This window comes from Pagrus pagrus (genome assembly GCF_965226575.1).
Source record: "Pagrus pagrus genome assembly, chromosome: 7".
NCBI lineage: Eukaryota > Metazoa > Chordata > Actinopteri > Spariformes > Sparidae > Pagrus > Pagrus pagrus.
Window position 1 is genome coordinate 12,731,375 of NC_140191.1, and position 27,238 is coordinate 12,758,612.

The 27,238-nt window shown below is 40.6% G+C and overlaps 3 protein-coding genes and 1 long non-coding RNA gene across 10 annotated transcripts in view; 2 read left to right on the forward strand and 2 right to left on the reverse strand.

Annotated features, from left to right (window-relative positions):
• clcn1b (chloride channel, voltage-sensitive 1b) overlaps nucleotides 1-9,825 on the reverse strand; it is a 30,296-nt gene extending 20,471 nt beyond the window's left edge. Inside the window, exon 1 of the mRNA XM_084356666.1 lies at nucleotides 9,324-9,825. Within this exon, the coding sequence (XP_084212792.1) occupies nucleotides 9,324-9,374 (51 nt within the window). The 5' untranslated portion in view covers nucleotides 9,375-9,825. The remainder of the gene's footprint in view (nucleotides 1-9,323) is intronic.
• LOC311259482 lies at nucleotides 1-19,969 on the forward strand. The gene is made up of 3 exons (XR_014622868.1): nucleotides 1-77; nucleotides 3,183-3,252; nucleotides 19,891-19,969. It is a non-coding gene; the product is annotated as an uncharacterized lncRNA (long non-coding RNA).
• casp2 (caspase 2, apoptosis-related cysteine peptidase) lies at nucleotides 11,755-21,098 on the reverse strand. 6 transcript variants are annotated; one of them, XM_084356672.1, is made up of 13 exons: nucleotides 20,559-21,098; nucleotides 19,861-20,024; nucleotides 18,323-18,493; nucleotides 18,118-18,192; nucleotides 17,772-17,903; nucleotides 17,458-17,527; nucleotides 16,912-17,003; nucleotides 16,478-16,660; nucleotides 15,556-15,684; nucleotides 15,368-15,458; nucleotides 14,040-14,240; nucleotides 12,773-12,882; nucleotides 11,755-12,665 (listed from the first exon to the last, which is right to left on the reverse strand). In XM_084356672.1, the coding sequence occupies exons 2-13, from the start codon at nucleotides 20,008-20,010 to the stop codon at nucleotides 12,531-12,533; spliced, it is 1,539 nt and encodes a 512-aa protein (XP_084212798.1). In that variant the 5' UTR covers nucleotides 20,011-20,024; nucleotides 20,559-21,098; the 3' UTR covers nucleotides 11,755-12,530. The 6 variants fall into 6 exon arrangements, with proteins under 6 accessions (XP_084212798.1, XP_084212796.1, XP_084212795.1 ...); XM_084356670.1 differs by having other exon boundaries at nucleotides 17,772-17,921; nucleotides 20,679-21,097; XM_084356669.1 differs by having other exon boundaries at nucleotides 17,772-17,921; nucleotides 20,559-21,097.
• The window catches only part of rap1gapl (RAP1 GTPase activating protein-like), a 9,493-nt gene continuing 2,276 nt past the window's right edge, over nucleotides 20,022-27,238 (forward strand). Inside the window, exons 1-13 of one of the 2 annotated variants that reach the window (XM_084356668.1) lie at nucleotides 20,022-20,106; nucleotides 23,520-23,552; nucleotides 23,657-23,747; nucleotides 23,944-23,979; nucleotides 24,051-24,098; nucleotides 24,266-24,463; nucleotides 24,542-24,639; nucleotides 25,794-25,872; nucleotides 26,228-26,281; nucleotides 26,369-26,452; nucleotides 26,565-26,665; nucleotides 26,760-26,889; nucleotides 27,005-27,166. In XM_084356668.1, the coding sequence (XP_084212794.1) occupies nucleotides 23,715-23,747; nucleotides 23,944-23,979; nucleotides 24,051-24,098; nucleotides 24,266-24,463; nucleotides 24,542-24,639; nucleotides 25,794-25,872; nucleotides 26,228-26,281; nucleotides 26,369-26,452; nucleotides 26,565-26,665; nucleotides 26,760-26,889; nucleotides 27,005-27,166 (1,023 nt within the window). In that variant the 5' untranslated portion in view covers nucleotides 20,022-20,106; nucleotides 23,520-23,552; nucleotides 23,657-23,714. Of the gene's footprint in view, nucleotides 20,107-22,118; nucleotides 23,364-23,519; nucleotides 23,553-23,656; nucleotides 23,748-23,943; nucleotides 23,980-24,050; nucleotides 24,099-24,265; nucleotides 24,464-24,541; nucleotides 24,640-25,793; nucleotides 25,873-26,227; nucleotides 26,282-26,368; nucleotides 26,453-26,564; nucleotides 26,666-26,759; nucleotides 26,890-27,004; nucleotides 27,167-27,238 lie in introns of those variants that run through there. The other variant, XM_084356667.1, reaches the window with a different exon arrangement.

Below are 27,238 nucleotides of genomic sequence, written 5' to 3' on the forward strand. Positions count from 1 at the left end.
CAGGTGTGTTATGCTAGCAGCGGCTAATGTAGCCTCCGCAGCCAGAGCTGAGATGAGGAACGGACTTCTGAGGTCTGGTAAGCTGTCTAACAACACACCAGCAGATTTTATTAGTTTGAAACGTGTAGTCAATGAAACCAACTTGAATGACAGTAATTTAATTGTTTTAATGGCGGTTTTTTATTAAACTTCAGACAGCAGTAGCAACTGCTTCCTGCAACAGACTTCCCCTATCAGTACCCCCTCTTGCTAAGGACCCTCTCTTGTCTGTCTGTTTTCTTGTCAGTTTTTCTTTGTTTCCCCATATTTTATATATCTACATTTTCATTTATTCTTTCCTTTGACTGTTGGACATATAACTGTGAGTATAATAGCCTAGTACAAATTATTAAGCACAAAAATATTTACAAAATGCTGTCAAATGTTTCTATAATCTGCCATGTTTAGTTTCGGAGTCTATTTTATTAAACTGGCAATAGACACGTTTTTATTTATTTTTTATTTTTTTTGTCATTATGATATAAAATAACGACTATAAACGTTTACATTGGTTCCCTATAAGCCTCACGTTCACTGTGCTATTTTGTTTTTGGCTATTTTGGCAGCCTGGCGCCATTTTTATCTGCTTCCATTATAGACTAATGAATGAATAAACTCACATTTGGCTGTTTGTAGTTGCTACTCTGAGGAGAATACCGGCAACAATAATATAACTTGGAACCGTTGGGGGGGGGTAAGTTCTCTCTTTCCACTTTAATTAATACTGATATTATTAAAAAAAAACATTGCGCTTGAAGCCCAAGTAAAATGTCAAGTAGCCAACTGCTGTAACAAGTAGCTGTTAGGCAGAAAATTAATCATAGACTATTTTAATAATCAATTAATTGTGTAAATTCACCTACTGATTGAAAGGTCTCTCAATCAAAACTCAAAAATTAAGTTGCCTGGAGTCAGTGGAGTTGCAGTTTTCATAGTTAAAGTAGCACCATTGCCAATGAAAGTCTATCTACGTGACACAGACGAGGCAAAGTTTTATTTGCGTTATGTTTAAAAACGTTCATCAACTTCCTTCCTTACACACGAACTCTTTCTTAGAAGTTATAGCCACAGGTGACCTTCTGAAACGCACCGTGACCTTAAACAAAACTATGTATTTCTCGGTGTCCGAACATTGTTGGAAACATTTGGGATAATTAGGTACATACACAACATATCTAGTCAGTTTTATTTTCATTTTGATTCATTTATCAAGTATTGTTTATCATTGTACTTTTAAATTTGGGGGTGGGGGGTGGGGGGGGGGTTTAGACAAAAAAACTATCTGAAGATGTCACCTTGAGCTTTAAGAAACTATGATGGACTTTATTTCTTGTAGCAATAAACTAGGTTGCAGCCGTAGTATACTGCCTTCTAAAGACTACTGAATTGTCAAAAGGGGAGGGTGACAGAAACAAAAAGAGGCAAAAGGCTGACAGCGTGAGAGAGACATTGAAAGCTGCAATTCATTCACATCAGGTGACTTTGCTGTCTCCCTCTCTCAACCTTATGTTTACATTTGTGTCACCATGTAACCTTGTACATCCATCTGTGCAACGCAGGGCCGAAAATGACATCAACAACCACCATCGCCCCAACTTTCACACGCTTTTGAACGACTCTGCTGCCATTGTTTGACTCTCCAACTGTGGAATGACCTTCCCACTTCAAGTCAAGAACACCAGAGAATATTATCACCCTCTCCCTACTCTTCTGCTCGCACTAATTTACTCTCAGCAAGATCCCCACTACCTCCCCTGGTGGCTTCTATTATTCTCCTGCACTTTTCTCTCTCTGCGGACACATGAAAGTAGTCAGGCGTTACTGTACAGCTCCGACACTGGCACTGCTCATTAGTTTCTTGTGCTCTACTGTAAGAACTCTTCTAATGTTGTGCTTATTGCCATCTCGTGGGATGAAGAAAATGAAAAAAATGTGAACCAGTCCTCCCTTGGCTTTGTGAGGAATACAAATCCTGTATTAAATTATGCCGGCGAGCTGTCAAGAGCTTTGAATATATTCATAGATCTGCCCTTTATGGGCCAGCTTTAACAAGGTGATACTACTCTAAAACATGAGAAAAAAGAGGTAAGAAAAAGCAAACAACAAAAATCAGAAGCAAGCCTGAAGAGAGAAAGAGAGGCAGAGCTTCAGTCACAGTGAGAGCGGCTAATAGATGGCGAGGTTGAAGGGCAGTGTGACATTGAGAGTTAATTAAAAAAATAATAGCACATTCCTGCGTCCCTCGTGAGAGGGAGTCAGCACTGCATATTCATAAATATCTGTGTGTGTTTGTGTGGCTTCTTAAGCATGCTAACTTTGTATTTGTGTCTGTTTATGAGCGTGCTAAATTAATGTTTGTGTGTGTGTGTGTGTGTGTGTGTGTGTGTGTGTGTGTGTGTGTGTGTGTGTTTCTGTGTGTGAGTGTGTGTGTTGTGAGGCCTTACAACAATATAGTCCTGTCCCGTAGCACAAGGTTAATGATAAAATCTGACCCACTCACTGACGGATAGATCAGGAGATTACCCCCTCCAAAACCCTCCCTCCCAACCAGCAGACTCGCACACAAGCACACACACATGCCTCCATATGAATACACTAATTAACCAGCATAATAACATTTCCATGCCTAGTCTGAACACTGTACAAGCTGTCGTGTTCTAATTAAGGCATGTCGGCGCGTCCAAAAGAGAAAAATAAACTGAGCTGTAAACTTACATGTGTTATGCATGAGCCCACAGTTCAACATTACGCGGAGTAATCCAGGAAAAAACAACGGTTGAGGCCCTTTCATGCGTTGTAAAGCTGGCTTACATGTAATAACTTAGATAACAACATGACATTTTGAATTTAAAATCAATAGACAGCGAGAGATTGTACACAAGTTGCCTTCTTCTACATCTCCCCTCTTAATCATTAATGCATTTTTTCTTGGAAAAGTAAGAAAACACCTCATTATACAAGATAATAAACCTTACCAGAAATTGATCTATATTGAGAACTGTTTCAAAAGTGTTGATCCGCTCCCTCATCTTTCCAGCCGTTCCTCCTGCAGGCTGCTGCTCACTTTCTTGCGTGTCTTTAATATACTGTAATCCCTTTCTGGATATCTTTGTCTTACATCTGTCCTTCCCTGTCTTTGTCAGTGTGACGGACACAGGCTGTACCTGCTACCTGCCTGCATACAGTATGGACCTCAGGTATCATGACTGACAGGTATGGTCAGTGCAGCACACACACACGCACACACACAGAGGGGAAAGCAGTAGAGGTTAACACAGACACTTGAGGCTTGACAATAAATTGTCAGCAGCTCTTAATTCAGAGGGGTAGATTCCCAGTCAGGTGGTTGATCCAGCAGATTCCTGCAGCAGGATCATAAATGATACCAGGCAGGCCGGACACAAGCTTAAGGTATGAAAATAATACCTGCTGACTGAGTGGACGCCATAACCATGATATCGGGATAATACTGACCTGTACTTTAAGTGCCTTCTGCATAGATGACATGCTTTACTAAAGCCTGACTGGGCTGTGGTACAGCAATCAGTATCATGTTTTTTGGGCTAACATTTGTTTTGTACACAAACAAGTACTTTTGGATGTGTATGCTCAAATTTGTTTATAAAGGATTAAGTTCAAGTTATGACAAAAAAATGTACTGAGGCAAGATTGTTTTCTTTCATGTAGCCAATATCAGTATACAGTATGACCAATACTGACTTATTTAATAAGATGTTATCAGCTGGTAATATTGGCTTGCTGTTATATTGATTGGCCTGTATTCTTGACCTTTATTTTTTCAAGCCGTTCTCCAACTGCAGGACCTAAAATGGGTCACTGACTGTTCTGCTGTGACCCAGTAGTTCTCACGTGGTTTCTGGGTCTTTGGGGACCAGAGTGCTGAAGGTAGCTGTTTGCTTTAATCTGAGAACTGTCTGCTTCAGTCAGTTTGGTGGATTATAGTGCTTTAACTTTGTGTCTGTTGGGATTAGATACTTGATCACCCGCAACTCTTTCCATTTCTACCCAATGTAGCCAAACAGAGTGTAAATACGGTGTGTCTGATTATACCTTATCCTGCGATAGAATTGTGTCCTGTACAGGGTGGTGCCCTGGCTTTTACCTGATGCATTTTGGGATACACTCCAACACCCCCATTAGTGACCTTAACCGGTAGAGAATGGATGGATGGATGCAGCTTTCAGTTTCTTTGCAGCAAGTGGAGCATTGGCTGCAAATCCAGAGAAATGTTCCAAACCTCATTTAGTTTAATCCATTTGTAAAGCTTTTCTCCTTCTCATAGTCAGCCTCAGTATGTACTGTGACCAATATCAGTGGTTTGGGGCAGCGTTTTACACCTTTATTAGAGTCAGCAGAGAGGTAACAGGATATGAGGTAAAAAAGAGGGGGAGTGACATGCAGCTAAGGTCCCATGTCAGACTCAAACCAGGGATGATGTAATGCCTTTTCCACAACAGACATTTTGACTTGTCATAGCAGGAAAGTGTCCCACTAAGAAAAAACAATAAGCCAACACACATAATACCAGGGCCCTGAGACCAAAATGCACACCAAAATGGAATGCAGCCATTTATTTTATTTATTTTAATTTTATTTGCACACACACAAGATTAGATAAATTCAGATGAGAGATGTGTCATCAGGCATATATGACTGACCCCCCCTCCCAGAAAAGAACAGAAAAAACAACAAAAACAAAACCTATAAAAGTTAATAAAACATATTTGGGAAAATACGACTAAAACCAAACAAAAAAAACACACGCAATAAACAGAAAAACTAACCAATCAATTGACAATGATCCAATAATAACATAGAAATGCTCAAAAATTTATAGGAGGAAAAAGAAAAAAATATGTAAGAGAAAGAGTGTACAAGAGAAAATTTGACTTGTGTGATAATAAAAAAAAGTGTGATAATTACATCTGCGCTTTCCTGTTGTGAAGGGACAAAATGTCTGCAGTGGAAACGGTCTATCACGTATATCACACCAATGTTTACAGTTTTAATAGAGTTGTTCCAATACCGCCATTGACCTCCAATACAACCTAAAATGCTTGAAACGGTATTGGCAACGACACGAGTCTATGCGCTGGTCCGATACCACATTAATTATTAGAAACGGGACCCTGCTACTTCCTGCAGCGTCCCGTACACCTGTATGCAACTCAACAGATTGGAACGGATTGTACTCGGTATCGGTGCTACACAAAGTTCAGGTTCGGTATCAGGAAGGCTCGAACATGATCAGATTTATAGATAAATCACAATGTCACAATAATATGGTAATAACAATAATTTTGCTGAATCATGAAATTACAATCTACATTTCAATGCAACATACAAAAAACCTTGCAGTCATTTTTAAACCAAATTACTGGTACTGGTACTGCTGGTTTAATCTACTTTATGTCTTTGTAAATAATTACTTCATAACAAAAAACACATTTATGGGTCCATTCTGAGCAGCTGCAACCAGTTTCTTGTGTTCTGGGACGTGTATCTTTAGGCAAAGACAGTTGTATTGCATTTCTAAGTGTATGTGTATTAATAACACCTTAGCCTTGAGATGCTTTTGGGATATAAACTTTTGTTATATATTCAGTTTAGCATTTTGTTTGTTTTCCCAATTGCACAGTCCCGTAAGGCAAAAAAGCATATTAAAAAATCAGATTTTTCTGCCCTTCGCTTCCACCAACAGATTTTCTCGCCCGCTCGTCTCCAAGCCGTCTCACCTCCAACTGAACTCGAGTGTGCAGCCTTTCACCTTTCTCCCTCACTCTCCCCCTGAAACTTTCCCTCTCACCACCCCCTTGTCCCCATCCATCCAACCCCCACCCCTGAGGTGAAACCTTACTCGTGGATAAATTTAGCAGCAGTGTGACCCAATGTTCACTGACACACTTCTCCGCACCTCTCCCTCTCTCACGCTGTTTATCTCTCTTTCGGCTCATCTCTCCCAGGAGGCCTGTTGTACAGACAGATGGAGGGCTTTAACCTTTACACAAAAACAATGACAAGTTATTGATGCTATTTTGCAACATAAACATGATGTTTCATCTTGTAACTATTGATGTAACGACTAATAATAGTTTAATTATTACATTATTGCCACCTCTGTAATTGAAAATGCACATCAAGTGACTGCGATATCATATGAAATTTAATGGCTTAATCGTCTACATCCCTGTCATTCCAGTCTGCGTGACATTTGGCAGGTGAACGCTATCCCTTTTAGTAGCCTGTAACATTTGAGACTTATGAGATCTATTTCACTGCTGTTGACATTCTCACAGATTGAGACTCGTCTCCTCACACAACCTCACTTTTAACCATCAAAAATATTGTAACACACAACCAGCTGTATCAAAGCAAGCACAAACAAATAGTAGGCACACACACACCGCTATGTGTTCTCGCCCACCATGCTGGAGTGTGTCTGTCAATGTGACACAAGCCCACAGAGGGTGCTTCCTCTTCGTTAAGGTCAAGGGTCAACAACAGCTGTGTGACTTGGAAGTAATTAACACAACTTTACAAACCCAGCAAGCAATACTTTGGTGATTTGCGGGTCAGAAGACGTCTAGACGTCTTTGTTTAAACTAACTAAATTCGTTTTAAAAAATAAAATCTTTTAGAAGTTTAACATAACACTTAATTTTGTGGGTCCGTAGTTAATTTTTGAATAATTCCCTAATTGTTGCCAAAAAGTTTTGTGAAAAGAGCTATACATTAGGCAGTAATTATGGGAAAACAACATGTTAAATTCTTACACACCAAGTTTATTAGAAGTTATGTACAAGTCTGTGACCAAAATGTTGCACCTTTATACCAGGTATGCGTTAAATAAAGCTTTGTTTGTACTAATTACAGCCACTGTTCAACTGGTACACTCCAAGTACTTACTAGTGTAACAGTCTTTTAGTCAGACAGTGCATAAAGGGTCAGCTAAACATTCAAAAGTATCAAATTTAACTACAGACAAAAAAAATTTGAATAATAAATGAATAATCAATTAATAAAAGCTTTGGTTTGACAAAATTACGAAGAACTAACAGACTTGTAAAATAAAACGTTGCCTGTTTTTCTTATCTTAACTTTTCCTTTTTTTCTTTTGACTCATATTTATTCAGTTCTTAGTTCTTTATTAATTAGTTCTACAACCACATTTAATTGTGCAATCCTGTAATGTATGATGACAATACAGCTGGAACTTTAACTAAATTTTGAAGGAAAACACTTCAGTATGAGGCAGGCCTTCACTGAGTTAAAAGGAAAGGTTTACCCAAAAAAATAAATTCAGTTATTATTTGCTTACGTCTATGCGGATGGAAAGTCGGGTGTAGTCTACAAAACATTTCTGGACCTTCACAGCAAAAGTGCATTGCATCCTAAAAAGCATCCTAAACACCTGGGAACGGGATTTGTGTTGAAAAAAACCCCAAAATGGCTCCATTAAGCTTGTCTGATGTATCCAAGTCTCCGGGGGCTTGAAATCCCAAACTGATAAAAGATGTTATTTAAATCCTTTTTAAAGCCTAAATCTTCACTGTAGCCGTTATGTTAAAAGCGTTCGTATGGGGTGGACACTAACTCGACTGCACATACTTAGATTTTGCTAGATCGCCTGTATGAAGCCATTTTTTGTTGTCCCCATCTACTTCAGCTGTTTAGGAAAATGCTGCAAAGCTGTTTTACTGTGAAGCTCCAGAAATGTTTTCTGGACTAAGAAACTTCAACCAACTGTCTATCGGCGTGAGGGTGAATAGATAATGACTGAATTTTCATTTTTGGGTGAACTTATCCTTTAAATTTTATTATCCAAATGCGATTACTTGTAACCTAAACATCAATAATGCTTTCACTTTTTTAAACAACAAATAAACAAATAAAACCCAGTTTTTAACCTCACTAAATCACAGATGTCTATTGTGGCCTTGCAGCATCAGTGTGCATCTGTGAAGATTAAGCGAGCTAAACCATCAACCCGAATATATACACGGCTGCTGATCAATAAACAAATTATATTCGGATGATCTATTAACAGCTCTACACATAAACTCCTCCAATCCTTCAAGGCTCTAATTTCCTCTCTCACAAACACACAGACGACATCACCACTTTCACACCTGAGAGATGTGAGATGTTGAGACATTAAGCCTCTAAATAGTGTGGTTAATTGAGATTTCTTATTTATATCTGACCTGTGGGGCCCTACGAGGGCCGGGAATTAGAGATTTGCTTTGGGCAATCGTCCATCGTCTTAGAGGAGGAGAGGAAGAGAAGACGGAAAAGACACTGTCACTGCTCCTCCTCACTTTGTCAGTTGCTCAGGCTGCTTTAACACATACATACACACCCCAGCTGCTCATGTATCTGTCATTCCCTCGTCTTATAATTCACATTCAGTTCTGCTGAAAATGCCCTTTAAAAAAAACCCTGAACACAATGCTTCAAGTCAACTGCTGAAAAAAGACAATGATGCTGTGAGTCATTTATGACCATAGAGCAGAAGAAAGTCAATGGCGGCCATGATGCTCGTGGGAGGAGTGACCATCATTCTGGATGAGCATTTAAACAGATGAACCAAAGGATATAGTGACATGACTTCATCTTAACGCGTACATCTAACCTGTCTGCTCAGGTTTCCTGTATATTGGTATTTATATCCGCCAACACATGAAAACAGCAATGACTTTACAAGGCTGCAGCTTGAGGAGGATAACAGATAGGAGATAAGACAGGGTCACGAAGTAGACATGAAGCCAAAAACAATAAAGGCAAGACATCAAGTAGGAGACTGGTGTCAAAATAAATTATAAAATCCTTGTATTATTGCAGGGATGACTTTCCATTTATCGCTCTCACTCAGTGTTTCATAGCGTGGGCGGTGTGAAAGCAGCAGAAACTGTGAATGTTTCAGGGCTGTACTAATAAACTTGACATTAAGTTGCAGAAATCTCGTTCAAGAAGTAACGAGAACAGAGGAGGTGAGAAAGCACTGCTGGTGGACAAGAAAGGATGCAGCAGGCGAAAAATGACTAGGAGGTAAAAGTGGAAGGAAAGTCTTGAAAGGTCGGTGGTGAAAGAATGAGGGAAAGTGAAGGATGGTTGGAACAGACTAAGTGACAGGTGGGTAGATGGATAGATGAGGGAGAGGCAGGTGGAGAGACATGAAGTGAGGAGAAGGGAAAAGACATTTAAAGAGACGGATAGGACGGCAGACAGGCAGGCAGGTAAAGGAAGTTTTGGGAAAGACCTACCAGGGTCTGTTGGTATCTCAGAGCCTTCCTTTGCGACGCATCTGCAGCCATTGACACGCTGTCACTGATCCAAAAATAACCTCGCTGGACACCCCAGCATTTCCAATGGCGTGGGCAACACCATACACAAACACACACACTCTCTCTCCCTCTCTTTTAAGTACACACACACGCAGACTTCACACCAGGTCAAATAAACATCTTCTAAAGTTTCTCACTCTCCTATAAACTCATTCTCAAACACACTCGTTACACGGAGAAAATCAAAGAACGCAGATGACGTCCTTCCCGAACGCGTTCTTCTCCAGATGATCCAGAGGCTGCAAGCCATCCAGCTCCACTGCAGACCTGACAGACACACGGACAGAGATCAGACAGGCGGACAAAGCAGAGCAAAGCCATCTGATGAGGCAGTGAAGGACGCAGCGCTTTCCTTTATTAGAACTGCAGACACCTAATAACACACACACACACACATACACACACACACACACATACACACACAACTTGTTGCTCTGAGCAGCACCCTCCCTGCCAGTCAGCTATTAGGTGTGTGTGTGTTTGGATGGACTGTGCTTGTTTGAAAGGGTGGGTGGGGGCAGGTGGTGGGGGTTGGAAGGGCACCCCCCCATAGGGCTGCCCCTGCAACGTGAGCAGGAAGGTGCACACGACACCCCTATGACAGCTCACACCTAATCAGCCAATGATGCAAGGCAATCCCCATAACGCTCACATGCTATGACAGTCCTCCCTCACAGGAAAAAAAAAAATCACACTGAATGCACCCCCCCTACATTAAGACACCCTCCCAGAAACCGCTGTGGAGCATGGTAAAGTGATCTCCATATTGCTTAACCTCCTCAGCAGGTTCAGATATCTAGAGGAGCTACACAGGAAGGAAGCTAAGCGTAAAAACGCCACACATCATTCGCTGAAAAGCTCACAGGCCTTCTGGTTAGACCACCACCTCTCCACACCCTCGGAGGAACAACATCCCATGCAGACAAGTTAATCTAAATGTCTCTAACTCGTCCTCTGGTTCCTCCTCTCAGGCTGATGAGACTGGCGGCCATTATGACAACCACAAAGACACACAGACACACGTAGATCCCTCTTAACCCCGCCCTGCTTTGTGGTCCACACGCCAGCGCATAACAGCCTAATCTCACAGCTACACCGGAGGCCAGCGAGAAATGTGTTACTCCGACCGCCGGCGTGTGTGTATATATGTGTGTGTCAAGGGAGAATGACTGTGGACAGCTGGCCGGGCCTCTATCTGATACACTAAGAACATTATCACTGGGCGGCGGGCAGTGTGAGAGATACATACGTCCCAGTCACAGCATGGAGAGACCTGAGCGCAGCGAAATAGTGGGGAGCCAGTTATACTATACCTGAGAACGGAGAGGACAAGCTGTACGCCGGGAACAACACACACAAACACAGCAACAAGGAGGATCAAATAATAGTGGAGCATGCACAGGAGCAACATTCGTGCAGAGGCTGCACACTCTCTGTGCAGGATTCAGCTTAAGCCAAACATATGCACATGCAGCTGTAAGAAAACAACCAAAAGCTTGTCTTGTTTAAAACGCATGGGTAGTTTATTGTATAGAACATTTGGCAGTCATTTGACAGAAATAAAATCCCTCTCAGCCCCCCAACACTTGGCAGCAAACAGCAATCCTCAAAACGTCTCACCTTGCAGGAGAGTTACCCTTTTATAGCACTCCAAAATTTTCATATATTAAATCATATTTCCTCATTACAAAAAACAAAGGATTAGAGGAGTGAGCACCTTCCAGACAAGGGTCAACTCTCCTACAAGCACCTCACACACAGCTTAAAGGCATCTTTGTTTACAGATGGTTAACAATCAATACTGTTTCGACCACATGTTCTGTTTTCTTCATTACAACACTCTTGTAACTAAACACACTTTGCCTAGTCAGGGCCTTTCTGGGAAACATCAATGCTCACACAGCCTTGAGAAATTGATTTCTGTGTGTGTGGGGTTGCCAAAGCGATACAATATACTGTAAGACCTCCATGGTCATAAATTCATTTAACAGATCGTCGTCACATGGCACAGACTGCTGGAGAAAATTGCATATCGTTTATGGAAGACATAGGAAATACATCTTTTATCCTTACTGTATCAGATACAGTAAAAAATGTAAATGTGCACCTCCCACGTAGAGAGAAACACTATTAGCAGTCAGAGTTAGCGTAAAGGTCAGAGTTCATACTTTAGGTGTATGACCCCACAAGTAGCACCACATTCCCCTGGCAGCCCACCACCAGGACACGAGGACACACACAGTAACATAGCTGATATGGAATGAAATTTACACTGAGTGCCTTCAGGATATTTAAGGTTAAAAAGCTGAAATTTCCTGAATTTTACAAATAAAAGCGGAATAAAACTGAAACAATGCGGGATCTTTATTTGAAGCTGCCCTGTAGGTGTCTTTGCTTTTCATAAGGCAAACTGTGAGAAAAAAATGTGAACTTCACTTATGAGAAGCTGCAAAGATTCATCACGGTAACTGACTGTAATTACAATAAAAGCTGTCTGCAATTATGACAGTAAATTTCATTTTAAATTGCAGGAGATATGAATCATATGGATGAAATGCATTTGTCTCTGCTGTGCTGCCCCCTGCCTGTCACTATACTAAAAACAAGAGATGGACACAAATCATAACAAACATTATATACAAAAAAAGGAATGGGCTTAAAAATCCTTATAAAAACAATTTCATACAAAATAAAGCCACAAAAATAGATCTGTGTACAAAATACATTTTAAAAAGCGAGTGAAACCTCAAAGTAGCTGTGCAGTAGGAAAACAAAAAAATACTATTTTGTTTTTGACTACAAAGGATTAACATCTAAACCCTCTAACTGGCATAGACACAGACATACAGATACATGAGTACATGTAGATTACCATAAGCTCGCTCCTTCTTCCTTTCCAAACTTTGCGTGTATGCGGGCATGTCTGTGGGTTTGAGGAGGCAGTATTTACATAGAAAAAATTAATGAATAAATCCTCTGTTTGGATGTGAGGTTGTAACAGGGGAATGTTTGAGTGTGTGGCAGTGATTGGAGTGGAATGAGCAGTTGTGCGCCCTTCATTGAGAGGCCTCAATGCAAGGAATGGTCTGTGTTTGTTTTTAATCTGTGTATGTGCATTTTTGCAAATCAATACTGGTGCTGGTACTTGGGGAAAAGGAAGAGGTCTTTGCACAATGAGCTGGTGAACTCCGACATCTCTTTGCAGCGATGGTGAGCTGTGCCAGGAGCATAACCCTCCCGCTCCTTAATACGCCCGTTGACCTGGAGACAGACAAACAAAAGACAGGAGGATTACAGTAATGTCAACTAAATAAATAAATAGACAGCACTGTGAATGCAGTATAAGTAAGTATAGGATATTTGCTCACCTGCACCAGGATGTCTGCAAGGTGTTTGTCTCTGGCATGGAGGCGTAGCGCTGTGTTGATTTCTTGAATGAACCAGGATCCTCTCTTGGTGTTACGCATGGCTGCTGTGCCTTGAGGAGGAAGAGATCAAACAATAAAAAGCTTAATACAGCGAGATGAGATGCAGGGAGACAGAGCTAAGGTGGTGTCTGGTATTTACATAACTGGAAACAGAAACTGTGAGTCACAAAACAATGTTAACATCTAACGCTGAGATAACTGTTGTGGAAATGTAGTCAAAGTGCACTCAAACCAAAGTGGGTGATGGTAGAGGTCAAAGAAAACTTAACTGACCAATACAATTTTAACCCCCAACACTTTTGTTCTTATGCTGAGAGAGAGTACTCCACTGATTTAGCATTGCACTTCTATAATGTTGTCAGAACTACACTAGTGGAACTACCACTACAAAAAGTTCATACCAAGTATGAAAATTGATGCAGAAGAACCAGAGACGTCTGTTCTGGTCAAACACATCCCAAACATTACAGCAGGAGACTCAGGCTTGCTTGTGCTTGTAACTGCAAATGTATTCCTGAGACATAGCTTCAAGCAAAGACGAGGAGCTTGAAAATTAAGAGCCTGACCAATACTCAATTTTTTGGGCTGTTGCCAATAATGATAAACAATAAAGCGAAAACATAAAGGCTGATATGATACATCTGTGATAGGCCAATATCGGCAAACTAATATATCGGTTGAGCTCTAATAGAAAAAATAAATAAATAAAAATGCCCATCACAATTCCCCAGAGCCTGCACAGCTTCTTTTATCCAACTGACAGTCCAAAACCCAAAGACTCTTTATTTAAATAACAAATGACAAAGAAAGGCAGGAAATCCTTTAAGAGGCTGGAACCAGCAAATGTTTGACATTTTCACTTAAAAACGACTGAAACAAGCATTCACATATGCACTAGTATTCCCCAACACCAATAAACAGACTCTGATGTGTTGAATCAGTGGACTTTCCCTTTAAAGCCACCACTATGATCCATTTTGGTTTTGCTGCAGTTATTTGTTGGAAAAGCTGCATGCACATTAAGCCACAGTTGGATACAGCATTGGAAAAAGACAGGTGGTCCACACACTGATTTGTTTTTGCTGGTTAAAATGCTGCTACCTCACATCTCTACTGCTGCATTCATTTTCCCACACATTTCTTTGCACAAATCTTTCACACTTCAGTTAAATAGTCCACCCCATAATAACAAAAGGGACAAACTTACTAATTCTCTGACCTTTGAGAGATGCGTAGCCACAGATCATGTCAGACCGCTGGGGCAGTTTAATTCTGGGCCGGCCCATGTCCCCTCTCTGTCTGGAGTCTGCATCCCCCTGTCCTTCCCTGCCAGCATCCCGCTGTTCACAGCTGGGTGAGCAGGTCCTTGCTGGCCCATCTATCTGCTCCACGCCACAGTCCATCTCCTCTGGAAGACAAGGCGGTTTCAAATTAACCTCAAACATCCATCAGTCTTCTTAACATCTGGTTGAAAAACCAGAGCTGAAGCACTTTAGCTTGGATTTGTTCTACTTCACCTATAAAAAAGGAGCAAGACTACAGTCTGAAAAACATTGATTTGTTTTGAACACAGATTTAAGGGGGCTTGGACTGCAGCCTTGATTCTTGAAGTAATATCTGAAACAGCCTCTGTTAAAAAGCCTCAGTTTTTTCCATTCAGCACCTTTTTTCATTAATTTGGAGACCAAATCGTTAACCTGCATAATTTTTGGCAGGATTTTCATGAATACTGGAACAGATTAATTATTCGTTTTGACTGAAGCTATTTGCAGAAGCAGAGGCCAACTTCATCTAATGGCCTTTCATCAGCACACCTGTGGTGGAGCGAGGGAGCGTGTGACAGTAATTAAGATTGCTCCTGAGGGGTCTGTGGATTTGTCAGGGGCATCATCAGCCATGTAGTCAGATCATAACCTCCATCACAGAGACTGACTAATTAGCTGGGAGCCTGATTAGTCACAGATTAAATACATGTTTATGGACTATTATTGTACTACTTTGAATTCAATTTTGCTAAAGTCTACAACAGAACATTGAATTCTGACCAGCTGGAGCTGTGGTGCTGATGGATAGCTGTGATGCTGTCACCCGGGTAACCTGCCCCAGTGGCTAGGAAGGTGACAGCAGACAACATCTGGACATGTGGAGGGACAGGCTGGCGTCTGCTTTTTTTCTCTCAATCTTACAGTAAAAGGTTTTTATTGCATGTTGCACAGATCCTGCCCATTAAACAAAGGGTAGTCTAGCACACATTCTAAGCCATTTTAACAATAATATACTCGGGTAAGGCCAAACACTCAGTAAAGGATTATGGAACCTAAATCAACTGTTTCATTCATTTATATATAGTTTAGCATATTGACTGGCTATTGTAAGAAGTCTATATAGGTTTGCAGATATTGATAAATATATTTTCCTAATTCATTTACATGTCAATGAGTCCCCCACTCATTGACATGTAAATGAATTAGGAAAATATATTTAATAAGACAGCCTTGAAGTTGCGGGTGTTATGCTAGTCACAGAGACCCTTACCTCCTCTGCAGGCCTGGATGAAAAACATCTTCGGCTTGTTCTGTAGCAGCGGACAGTGCGAATTGTCAAAGGCCTCAAACACCCAGTCCAACTGAAATTGATTAAGTGACACACAAATTAGGTGTCTCATCTTTACCCTTGAATGGCATTACATACATCGAGGCAGAAAACGATCACCCAAAACACACCTGCAGGAGCTGTCCATCTGTGCCATATATAGCTCCTTCCACTCCGTGGGAGAGCAGACACACCACACAGCTGTCCACTTTCTGGTGTTCTGGTCGTCGACAAAATTTCTCAATACACGTCCTCATGCCCTACACAAAGAATGAGGAGTCAGGAAACCTGCAGTTAACACAGACGAGCAAGTGTCCGAGGCTTTCCAAGTCTTTGTTTGCAAGTTGCTATTTTATACTGAAGAGGTTGGTAAGGGAACCATGTGGTTATATACAAGCTGTGTAAAACAATAATAAAAACAGCACGCAGTCATTTGCATACTGTGTTTAAGACAATGGTCTGACAGTCTTCCTGAGCCCACGTAGCAACAGCCTGTAAACAATCGTGTTTCACAAAGTGAAACCTGTTTACCTGTGGAATGTTCCAAACAGGTGTTTTTGGAGCATTCCAAATCCTTCAACTCGTTTGAAACATGTTGCTGGCATCAAAATCAGAGGTAAAATTATTCAATATTGAATAATTGTCTTTGTACTGTTTTTAATTGAGTATAAGTCGAACAGGATTAGCAATCAATTTATTTGATTTACACAAATTGTTTGGAATTAAGGCTGTAGAAGATGCTTATTCATTCCTCATTTTCTTTTCTTGGAACACGCTAAATGACTGAGATGTTAAATGTGTTTTCTTTGTGATAACACACTGAACGGCACTGAAAATGGGGAGTGAGCGAAACAAACCTGCCAAACAAATCTTATTTGAAAGCCTCCTTTTCAACAAGCACTGGCTAGGTAATTTTCTGAAAATGATTCAAGGTCAAAAGGTTGCCCCTCCCACTTCTACAACTTCCTTTTTCAAGCTTTGTCAACTAAATAAAATGGATGTTTTTTTTGCGTTTCAAACCCTCTGTAAATACAAAGTGTGAGTGTGTGCTACCTGAGCAGTGAGGTCTCTGTGGACTGTAACCAGGTAGTCCAGCTCTGTGAAGACCTTCCTGAGGACTTCGTCATCCACCTCACCTCCCTTCCTCGGGTCAAGGTCAGGCGCAGCACAAGGATCAAAGGTCACGTTACTGATCACCAAAGCAAAACCACGAGGGGATGAATTCATTCTGTAAGACTGGAGTGGAAGAAGAGAAAAAAGGTTTTAACACCTTGTTTGCATACATTACATTATACCATTATTACTGTACCATTAGTATTTATTAATCTAATTCATAATCACTACATTTGACTGCATTTAATGCTCTACATCAAATCATATCTAGATAGGTGATATGAAGACACTGAAGTATTTCTCTAAAGATCACAGATAAAACACAACCTAGTTTGTTGCTGCAAACCTGCTGAGCTGACAGAGAAGTATTTTACCTGCTGGCAGTGAGAGAGGTAAAAGTCAGGTGTGCACGGGAGCACGGGAGTGGTAATGGGACTGTCTGCATCCAGACTAAACTCCATGGACTCTGACACACAGAGAGAAAGAGAGACACACAGAACCACAATGTTAAACTCTGCTTGATACAAGATGAATTGCTGATGCAAAGTATTCACATCACTGCAAGCTCCCACCAGCCATTGTGCGACAATAAACTTTGTACTACAATGCTGTGAATGAGTCACTCTTGGGGCGTGGCACTTGTAGGTACAGACAGAAGCCAAATACTAGAGCAGCTACACTCCTACGCTTCTCTCAGTGATACGATTATATAATAAACAATTCACACAGACTGAACTCTCTCAGGCTGCTGAGGGTATTGTTTTGTGTTGAAGTATATTCAATTACCTGTCTGTTTAAACTGGACAAGAGATAAACACTTCTCCCGACAACACCCCTTGTCTCCACGGAAACAGAAAAATATTGACAACAAGAGAAATCCATTTTACCCTGAATGCAGGCCATGCTACAATGCCACTCACCATGTGTCCTTGCTCTCTTGGCAGCGATTCCTTCTTGTGTAGAAAGTGGAAGAGAAGAGTCCACAAACCTCTGAAATTCAAAATCATGCATTAATGATTAATGACAAAACATCAGCTGCCTAACACAAACAACTGAAGATAGATAATGGAGGATTTTGTTCTTTGTTTTCAGCAGCCGCAGCTGTTATTTGTTGAGGGAATGTGTGAATTACAATCATAACTTAACTATCAAAGAATCTCCTGCCTGTTGTGTGACCACCTCAGCAGGCCATGTGGCTGTGTAACAAAAGACGGATGCGGTTTGTGTGCCTCACATCTGTCTGCTTATCTCTTCGTCTTTTCTTTGTCCTGTGTCCCTCTCCCTGACCGGGACCATCTGAGGCTTGGCCTGGGCATGATGATGTGCTGCTAACCTCGCTCTTTTCTTCTCTGTCTACTGAGGATGTCTGCAGACAACCATGTAACTGGAGCAGACAATTATCTAAGATGTGTGAATTTTTCAATGAACTGTGAGCATTTACAACTGAGCTGACAATTATGAAGCCGCCTTAAAAAGAACTGATAAAAAAAGTGTCCAGATAGCTTTTGTTTCACCAAAGTCTCTAAAAGGGACAATGACTGTGGTAATTCTGGTTGAGGGATTATAAGCACTCTCCTTACCTTTCTCATCTTTTCAGTTGCGTGCATGACTAGTCGCCCTCCCTCTCCCTCTGGCTCTTCCTCAGGCTGAATACTCTATGAGCAGAAAACAGTCCAAGAACTGCACCAAGTCTGGTAATAATCTGCTGTGTATACTGTAGCTTTCTGTTCTGTTCTGTTCTGTGTGTGTGTGTGTGGGGTGATGTTTGATTAACTGTACACTCACCTCTACACGTGTCTCTCTGCCGTCTTTTTCTGGTGATTGTGTGAGCAGATCACACAGGTGCTGCTGCTCAGTTTCTTGCAGAGCTGAGCAGAAGCTGCTAAAGGCTTTTGGCCCTCGCTTTGGTAAAAGTAGTAGTAAGCGCCAGCTTCGTTTCTGAGATGTTGATTCAGCCTAGAGTAGAAGAGAACAGATCAGAAAAATTAAGATCACTGACAAAGATTAAATCTAATTGTACATTTGATTTACTACTGTTGACTCTCCAAAGTAGAGTGCCACCATAATCTGTCTCAACAATAAAACAGTGTTCACTCAGACGCTGGTTGTTTCAGGACGAATCCCAGGTGGTAATCAGTAATATCAGCCAGGGAGACACCAATGCATTTACATGGAATAGTTTAAAAACTGAACGCTTCATTGTTGGCAATTTGGGCTTTTTGTAAATTTAGCCATGTTAATTCATATGAGACTAATCTCAAATTCACCTCTTACTTTACTTACTGCTGGGAATAACCCAGCAATTTCTAACCTGTTTGGCTAGTAATGCTTAAAAATAAGCAATGTCTGCATGTAACTCATGACTTTAAAATGTTAAATCCTGTGTAAAAATGAATGGCAAGCTATTCTGTGCGTTTCATTTAAAATATGATTAAAGGCTGAGAGAAGTTTAAGTATCTTGTGTTTTATGAAATATATAAGCTTTTAAAAGTTCCCTATAATCATATTTTGAACCCACAGAGTTATCATGGGACCTGTAAGGTGTTTTGACTCCCAGAGTGTTGAACCTACTGGCCTGAACTTGACTGTACAGTACCTACTGACTAGGGGTGGAGCTAAATATTGATACAGCAACATATGGTATCGCTTCCTCTTGCTATACAATGATCAATACACTGGTGCCAAATATTTATTAAAACATGCAGACGCTCTGCACAGATTCCTCTGCCAGTTTGATTTACCAGAGTCACTATTTGACGACTCTTTGTGGTGTGAAATTCTATATTTATTTTACAGGGATTGAAAAGATTTTAGTGAGCCATAGTTGTATCATTCCTCATTCATAACTCCAGAACTGTTCTGCTTTCTGTCAGTTTGGCCTTATGCCAGCTTTTATGCATTGTTTCATCTCAGTTCATGTCAATTACATACAATAAGTCCTGCACTTTGCCTTTTTATTAGTATTTTCTATGCTTCAGTCACACAGATATTGAGATGCGTTGTTTGATTTTTGTCCTGTGATAAATCAATTACTGCAAAATTGCTGTATCGTGATACTATCGTCGGCAATCGCATCGTGAATCTCTGTGACTCCCACCCTTGTAGACATCAATTTAAGCAGGTATCTAACATACAAGATGTAGGCAGCTGGCATAAGTCACAGTTCAACAACTGTTAACAGTAAACTGATATTATTCTTTCTTGACAATCAGCTGATTGATCGATGACAGTCAGACTGCTTATTACCTAAATACAACCATGGCTCACTACAAACTTTTAGTCCTAAATGAAACCACATCCACACATCCTTGTTGTTAACATACCATGATGCTCTCTGCCATGCTCTCTGTTAGGACTTCGTCTGCCTGTAAGGACTGAATGAGCAGCGCATCCACCACCAGCTGCTTGCAGAGAATGGCAGAGCGTCTCCGCAGAGCCCGTCTGTCCTGCTCCAGCATGCCGCACTCCAACATTTTGCTCCAGCAGCCTGGGAATAGGACAGATAACAAGACTCATGAACCTCCATAACTAAAACATGGAGGTTCAACCACAGTACAACGAACTGACAGGTACTGTCATCAACTTCAGCTGTCTCAACTCACAACAACACTGTGTTGTCGTTTTAATTTCTTTCTTCAGGCAGCAACGAGGCAGTATTGCACTTCACTGTTGCTGGGCTTTCTCAATCGGAAATGTCGCTAAATAGTTAACGTTATACATCAAAATACTTATGAATCAAGGTTATCATGAAGCCATTTAAAGTACAAACACAATCAATGCCTGCTGAACAACGCAGGTGTAAACAAAGAAACGGTTAATCAATGCTTCTGCGAAGACACTGATTAAATGTACGGTTCCGTTTTAATCGTTTTAACAAAGCGTCGTGCATGAGACCAAAGTTAAAATACATTTAACTACAGTTACACGTTGATGGCTAATTACCCATGCTAGCTAGCTAGCTAGCTAACTTCGGTTTGCCTTTTTTTTCCTCCCTTGCATTTAAGTGAGCGATTTATAATACCTTTCAAACCTACGTATCGCCGTTCCTCTGTTTCTGCAACACCAAACCGCCCAGAAAAACTACAGAGAAATGTCGACGCGTTTCACTATTTCACACAAATTGACAACATCCCGTACTCACTCCACAAACCAACTTCCGCGGGGTATGCACTGCAGCTATGAGAGGGGGCGGGGCTGCACAAGTCGTTGTTTTGGATTCCGGCCAATGAGAGCAGAAGAAATCTTGACTGGCGTTCCAAGCCTCCAATCACCTGGTCTCTTTCAGACAGGCGCCGCCCAAAGTGAAACTACTGTAAATAGTGGATTGAAGGGCATTTTGAATTTGAATCTGTGGTCTGTAAATAAGTAGCCAATTGATAAGGAGCGCTTTGAAGATGGGAACAAAGAGTTAACTGTATAGATCTAATAGAGTGGGAGTCAACATACACAGATTTCCATTCATGATGACCAATGTTCAAAAACATTTCATTAACATATATAATTAACAGTGTTGGAATGCAAAATGACATTTTATTCAAATACTTAACTTGAGTAAAATTTTGGGGTACTTACATAAACATAAACAAAAATAAAAACATAAAGAACAAATAACATAAATATTGTGCATTTAATTCAGCTATTTGACAGATATATTTGTTGTTACATTATTACAGATTAAACTACCCAACATAATAGAAAGTAGTTCAAATGAGCTCCACCATTAAAATTATGCCTACACATTAATCATCAGTAATAACGATCCAGTGATATATATAATAATACAATTCTGACAAAGTCAGCTCTAATATTTTTCTGTTCAAACGCATTGGATTTTTCGAAATGTTAATTGTGTGTGTTTAAAACCTTAAATATCTGCTTTAGAAATTATTAAGAACAAGTTTAGATACAGACATCACAGGAAAAGGAAGCAAACAGTGAAGTAAGTTGCAGCAGAGAGGGTCTGCTGCTGGTAGAGGAGACACAAAAAGTTACAAGTAAAACTAAAAGTGTAAAAGGGGGAATTTTGAACGGAAATCAGCAGATGGAGAAAGCAAAAACAAAGTATGTACCAGCTTTATTTGCGTCATTTTCAAAGTGGTATAATGTCTTATCCAAAATGTGCTTGTTTATGATAACTAACAACAAAACAACAGCAGTGTCTATTGAGGAATACAACTTCCTAATTCTGTGCGTAATCTATTGCATCAAAGATATTATTCATCATGAGTTGACCATTAGTATACGTTATTGTGCAGTCATTCCACACCGTGTGTCAGAGTGTTTGTCTCTGTCTATCTTCTGTAGCCATCTAAGACACAACAACATACACTTAACCAACTTGTTTGGCTCTTATTCTTTTAAGACAAAAGTACTAATGAAAAATGTCCTCTAAAATCTACATCTACATCTTTACTGAAGTACTTTCACCTAATGATGCTTTATACTTCTACACTATTTAATGGGAAAATATTTAACTTTTAACCACCTCCTTGGGCTGAACTAAACCATCTAGCTCCATATAAAGTAATAAAAATAGCTCCACCTCGACAAACTACAACCGCAAAATACTACTTACGCATGAATGCATCTGTAATAATAGTCAATCATGTAATACATAGGGCAATTTTTCATGCAGAACAACTACTTTGGTAGTTCTGGTGCTAAAGATCTGTGTTTGGCTTCGACCTTTGGTAAAAGGACGTGATAAAAACTTTGTGTGCAAAGTTTGCAAGTCAGGCTAAAATTAAAGCTAAAATTCCATGTTTGTCCAGTTGATTGATACAGAGCCTGCACACCTCTTTCACCAACCATAGTAAGGTTACAACGGATGATTATTTTCATTATTGATTAATCTGCCAATTATCGTCATGTTTCAATACTAAATTAGTCTATAAAATGTCAAAAAGCTTTGAAAAATGCTATCCCAATTTTCCAGAGCCCAAAGTGACATCTTCAAAGTGCTTCTTTTCGCCAACCAACAGACCAAAACCAAAAGACTCTCCATTTACTCTCCTAAATTACAAAGAAAAGCAACAAATTCCTCCATTTAAGAAGCTGGAACCAGCAAATGTTTGACTTTTTTGCTTGAACAATGACTGAAAGGATTGATCCATTATCAAAATAGCTCGCAACTAATTTTGTTTTGGTCGACTAATTAACTAATCCACTACTCGTCGCAGCTCTAAACCATACAAACATTATTTAATTGTTTGTATGGAGACACTATTTAAATGTGTGAACCCTCTCTCGTTCATCTCTTTCTTACCTCCCTTTCTCTTGTTCCCCCTCTCTCTCCCTATCCTTCACCCTCCCCTGCTGTCTATCTCCTCACCCTCACTGTGTGCGCTGTCAATAATTGATGATCCTCACCGACTCAAAGGGTAACAGGTCCCCGGGAAAATGTCTCAACCATTTCTTTATTTATTTACAGTCTATCCTTAAGTTCAGTCAGTCTGAGAAACCACCTTGAGCTTTTATTCAAGTATGACTATCGATGGGCATGATGCAGCCCGACCGTGTCCGTTATGCAGGTTGTGGCGGCAGCTGCACCTGGGACCATGAGCGGGTTAATAATGCCGCCTGTCTGGCTGACAGCAGGACAGAGAGAGGAAAGGGAAGCTTAAATGAGTGAGAGGCAGGGGGCAGAGAGTAGGAGGAGTGACAGAATGATAGAGTGAATTAATTCAACCTTAGCCAGCCCTGATTGACTCGATAGCAAACTGGCATGTACAAACATTACCAGTGACACCAAAGCCATGGAGAGAGAAAAGAGGAATGATATGTCCTTCTCAAGAAAGAGAAGTTTCACTTTCGGGGCATATGGAGGGTGAGTAAAGACACAGTTTGTCTCATGTTAGAGCTGACATTTAACAACACAAGTCAGTTAAGTAGCTACATATACTTTATGAATGTTATTTTTAGATTATTCTGTGTAAGGTGATTCGTTTTCTTCTTCGAGTCGTTCTCACTTCCTTGTTTACAGTGTGGACAGATTCACGTGTGGGGATGAGACGAGGTGAGGGTTTCTTTTCCATTTTATTGCAGCATTTTTTGAGCAAACGTTCAAAGCTTTGTTGTGTATACTGAATGAGAATTTTGTGAATGAACCTGTTGCTGCAGACCTGAATGTCCAGAGGACAACACACTGGACACGCTGGACTCCCCTGCCAGTGAGAGCATGCCTTTCGTCTCTGCCAGCAGCAACCAGAGGGTGATTTCATTATCATATTCAGCTCCCCCTCTCATTTAAATTGCATAATGTATTTCCATGTTCTGCGTTTCTGAGAAGTCAAGTTTCCAGTCGCAAACTAAACAGTTTGTCATGTTCCTCTTCCCCCCCTGTGTGTCCTTCCCTTTCTCTATGTCTGCATGTCTGTCTGACGTCTGCTGCCTGTTGCTCATACCAGGACACAGAGCTGTTTGAAATCATAGAAAAGCTGCAGGTGAGTGACAGTATGATTGATCTTTTATACTGGGAGAGTTTCTAATCATCAATACTCCTCTTGTCCATCAGGGCAGCCGGATCGATGAGCAGCGGTGTGAATTCCCTCCTCCTCTGAAGGTTAGTCTTCAATATGAGAGGCTATATATACGGGTTTGATCCCGCATATGTGTGTGTGTTTTTGTGTTGACAGTGACCTTTCTACGAACGCCATGACATTGGTTTGCCAAAACAACAGTAACGACAGGCCCTCATCATCATCGGATGTTTCTTTGTGTCTATGTTAGTCTCAGCTTTTAACGATGGGTGGAGAGCTGCTGCTCATCCTCCCCTCTAAGTTGGGTGGCTACTGGATAGACCCCCCTCTGGAGAGGCTTGTAGACGTGAGTCCCACCGCTTCCCACCATGGACTCAATCCAGACAGCTACGACATCATGGAAAGAGACAGAGAGGCGAAAATCTACCAAGAGTTCTTCAGCTCAAGAGTAAGTAGACTATATGTAAAGTCACATATTATTTTTCTATGACTGGTATTTATGTTTCATCATCTTTTTTCCCTTTAGTACCACCACTCATTCACAGCAGTAGATCCATCTCTGGGACCGCTGGTTCTCTCTGTGTGTTTGGAGGATGAGGAGAACAAGCTGCGGGTGATACTAAGGTTGAGATCTTCAGCAGTTTCAGTCATTCTCACCTCATTTGGATGTTTGAGCTTCACTGGGCAGAATGATGTGTGTGCAGAGTTTGAAACTAGAAGACAGTTTACTCAATCATCTGCTGAAGGAGGAAAGTTTGTCTCCTCACCTCAAATCTTAGTTTAAAGATCCAGTGTGCAGGATTTGTGGTATCTAGCTGTGAGGGTACAGATTGCAACCAACTAATCACCCCTCACCACAATCTCCTCGACAATGGCCGCTAAAAACGGGAATATGCAACAGTCCCTCTCCAGAGCCAATGTTTGGTTTGTCCATACTGGGCTACTGCTGAAACATGGTGTCAATTTAAAATGCTCATTCAAACACAAAAACAGAAAGATTGATAGTTTCAGGTGATTGTACATAGATAGGATGGAGAACCTCTTGCGTTGAGATCACACTAGCCATGACGGCTGTCACCATGCTGACAATCCGACCCATGACTACTCAAAAGTCATTATGATATTATTACGAAACCGGAAGTCAGTCATAGTTGGGGGAGCTTAGAGGTTAGTGATGACATCATAGTAAATGGTGCACAACATGAATGTTATTTTGTATTAATTTGAATGGCGAGGACAATAGTTATATAGTTATTAACAATTTACAACAAGAGAAGTTTTGCACTACAGCAGACGGCAAACGTGAACACCAACATAGGTCAGAGCAGCCACAGCAACTACAGTCAACAACAGCAAGGAGATGAAGAGGGAGAGAAGTACCCCAGACTCCCTTATAAAACTGCTCAATTTTGAGTGTTGTTGAGATAGGAGAAACTTTATGAACTTGTGAAATGCTGACAATGGGAAATTCTTAATTATTTGGGCCTTCCTGTAAATGTGGCATGTTATACTAGGATTTATTTCTTTTCTGTGTAAAAATGTTTGTGTTTATTTGCATATCGAGCTGGAAAATGAGATCCAATCACACTTTCTAAATCAAGTAATGGATTTTATAATGCCTTGTTTTAGGGGGTGCTGTACCCTCCTCAGCACTCCCAGTTCTCGTGTCCATGATCTCAACTACACACCTGTGAAGTTTTCATTGCATTGTAGCTGTTACAATAATTTCCTAGGAATTCTGCTCACATTATACAGAGATTGTGTTTCTTCTCTCACAGGATGAAGGAGTGCTCTCTGCATGGAGTTTTCTCTGTCTCTCTTTTCCCCAACATCCCATCTGCTGTTGAACTGGCAAAGGTATCAAACTCCTTATTCTGTGGTGGAAGAAGTATTCATATCTGATACTTAAGTAAAAGTAACAGTACCCAATGTGCAAATACTGGGTTACAACTAAGTACAGACGTATTGTTAGCACATTACACTTCAAGTATCACAAGTAAATGCTGTCATTGTCCCTTTCAGAGTATTTATTTGTTGTAACATGTTACTGGATAATTTAACTTACTTTATGTGCACTATTGTTGGCTAATTTGATTTATAACAATTCATTATGTTTTATAAACTGATCATACATGTATGTAAATGTATGAAGAAAAATTCAATGTAATTAATAACCAAAGCATTCAAATAAAATCTCTCATCTTCTCTCTAGATGCTCTGTGACAGAGTGACTGTCTCAAAGTTTGAAGTGGTCAGCTACCTCAAGGTAATGCTCTAAAATTACCAATTACTAAAAATAAGAACACTTATTTCAAGCAAATCCTCTCCGATCTCACTCTCACTCATGCCTCAGGCTCCAGAACTCATAACGGCATTTGATGAACACAGAGTGTCTCCTAATTTCAAGTTTGGCATTTTAAGCCAAAAGGACGGGCAGGTGAGAAATCGCGCTGTAATTGTGCATAAAACGTTCTGCATTCATAAAAATGACTGAAATATGGCACCATGTCATAACTACTCCCTCTCAGACAACATCCATCTCTCTCTAGTTCACTGAGGAGGACATACTCAGTAACAACGAGGAAAGTGACGAGTTTAAAGAGTTCCTTTCCATTTTGGGAGAGACAGTTCAACTGCAAGGCTTCACCGGGTAAAGTGCAGCATGTTGATGATGCTTAGCTGGACAAATGACACATGCAATGTGTAAAATCACATGAGTCTGTCTCCTCACTCCCTTCTCTCAGGTTCAGAGGAGGACTGGATGTGTGCTATGGTCAAACAGGAAGTGAGGCAGTCTTTACGTCCTTTCAAGGAAGAGAAATCATGTTCCATGTCGCAACTAAACTGCCTTACACAGACGGTGACCCACAGCAGGTCAGTTACTGCATCACCCTCAGCCTGCTGATGATTCACAGGTGATGTTTCTGAGAATATTTTTATGACTAGTTGGAAAACAAGTTTCTTGACAATCCTTTTCTCTTCTCCTCAGTTGCAAAGAAAAAGACACATTGGTAATGATATTGTAGCTTTAATCTACCAGGAGGGCCAAACCCCTTTTCTGTCAGATGTTATCAAGTCTCACTTCCTGCACTGTTTCCTGGTGGTCCGGAGGATTCAGAGGGCGGAGGACTCAGGTGAACCTGCGTACCAGGTGAGCGATTTTCAATAAAAGTGGAGCGACTGGCATCTTGTTTTTCCAAAGATGATTTACCTTTTTATTAAA

Excerpts from the sequence above, each read along its gene's own strand:
- casp2 (XM_084356670.1), bottom strand. The coding sequence starts at position 20,010 with ATGTTGGAGTGCGGCATGCTGGAGCAGGACAGACGGGCTCTGCGGAGA. Across the intron at positions 15,685-16,477 it reads ACAGAGACCTCACTGCTCAG|GGCATGAGGACGTGTATTGA; the intron begins GTAGCACACACT and ends TTCTTTGTGTAG. Across the intron at positions 14,241-15,367 it reads CATCCAGGCCTGCAGAGGAG|AGGAGATGGACTGTGGCGTG; the intron begins GTAAGGGTCTCT and ends CTTGTCTTCCAG.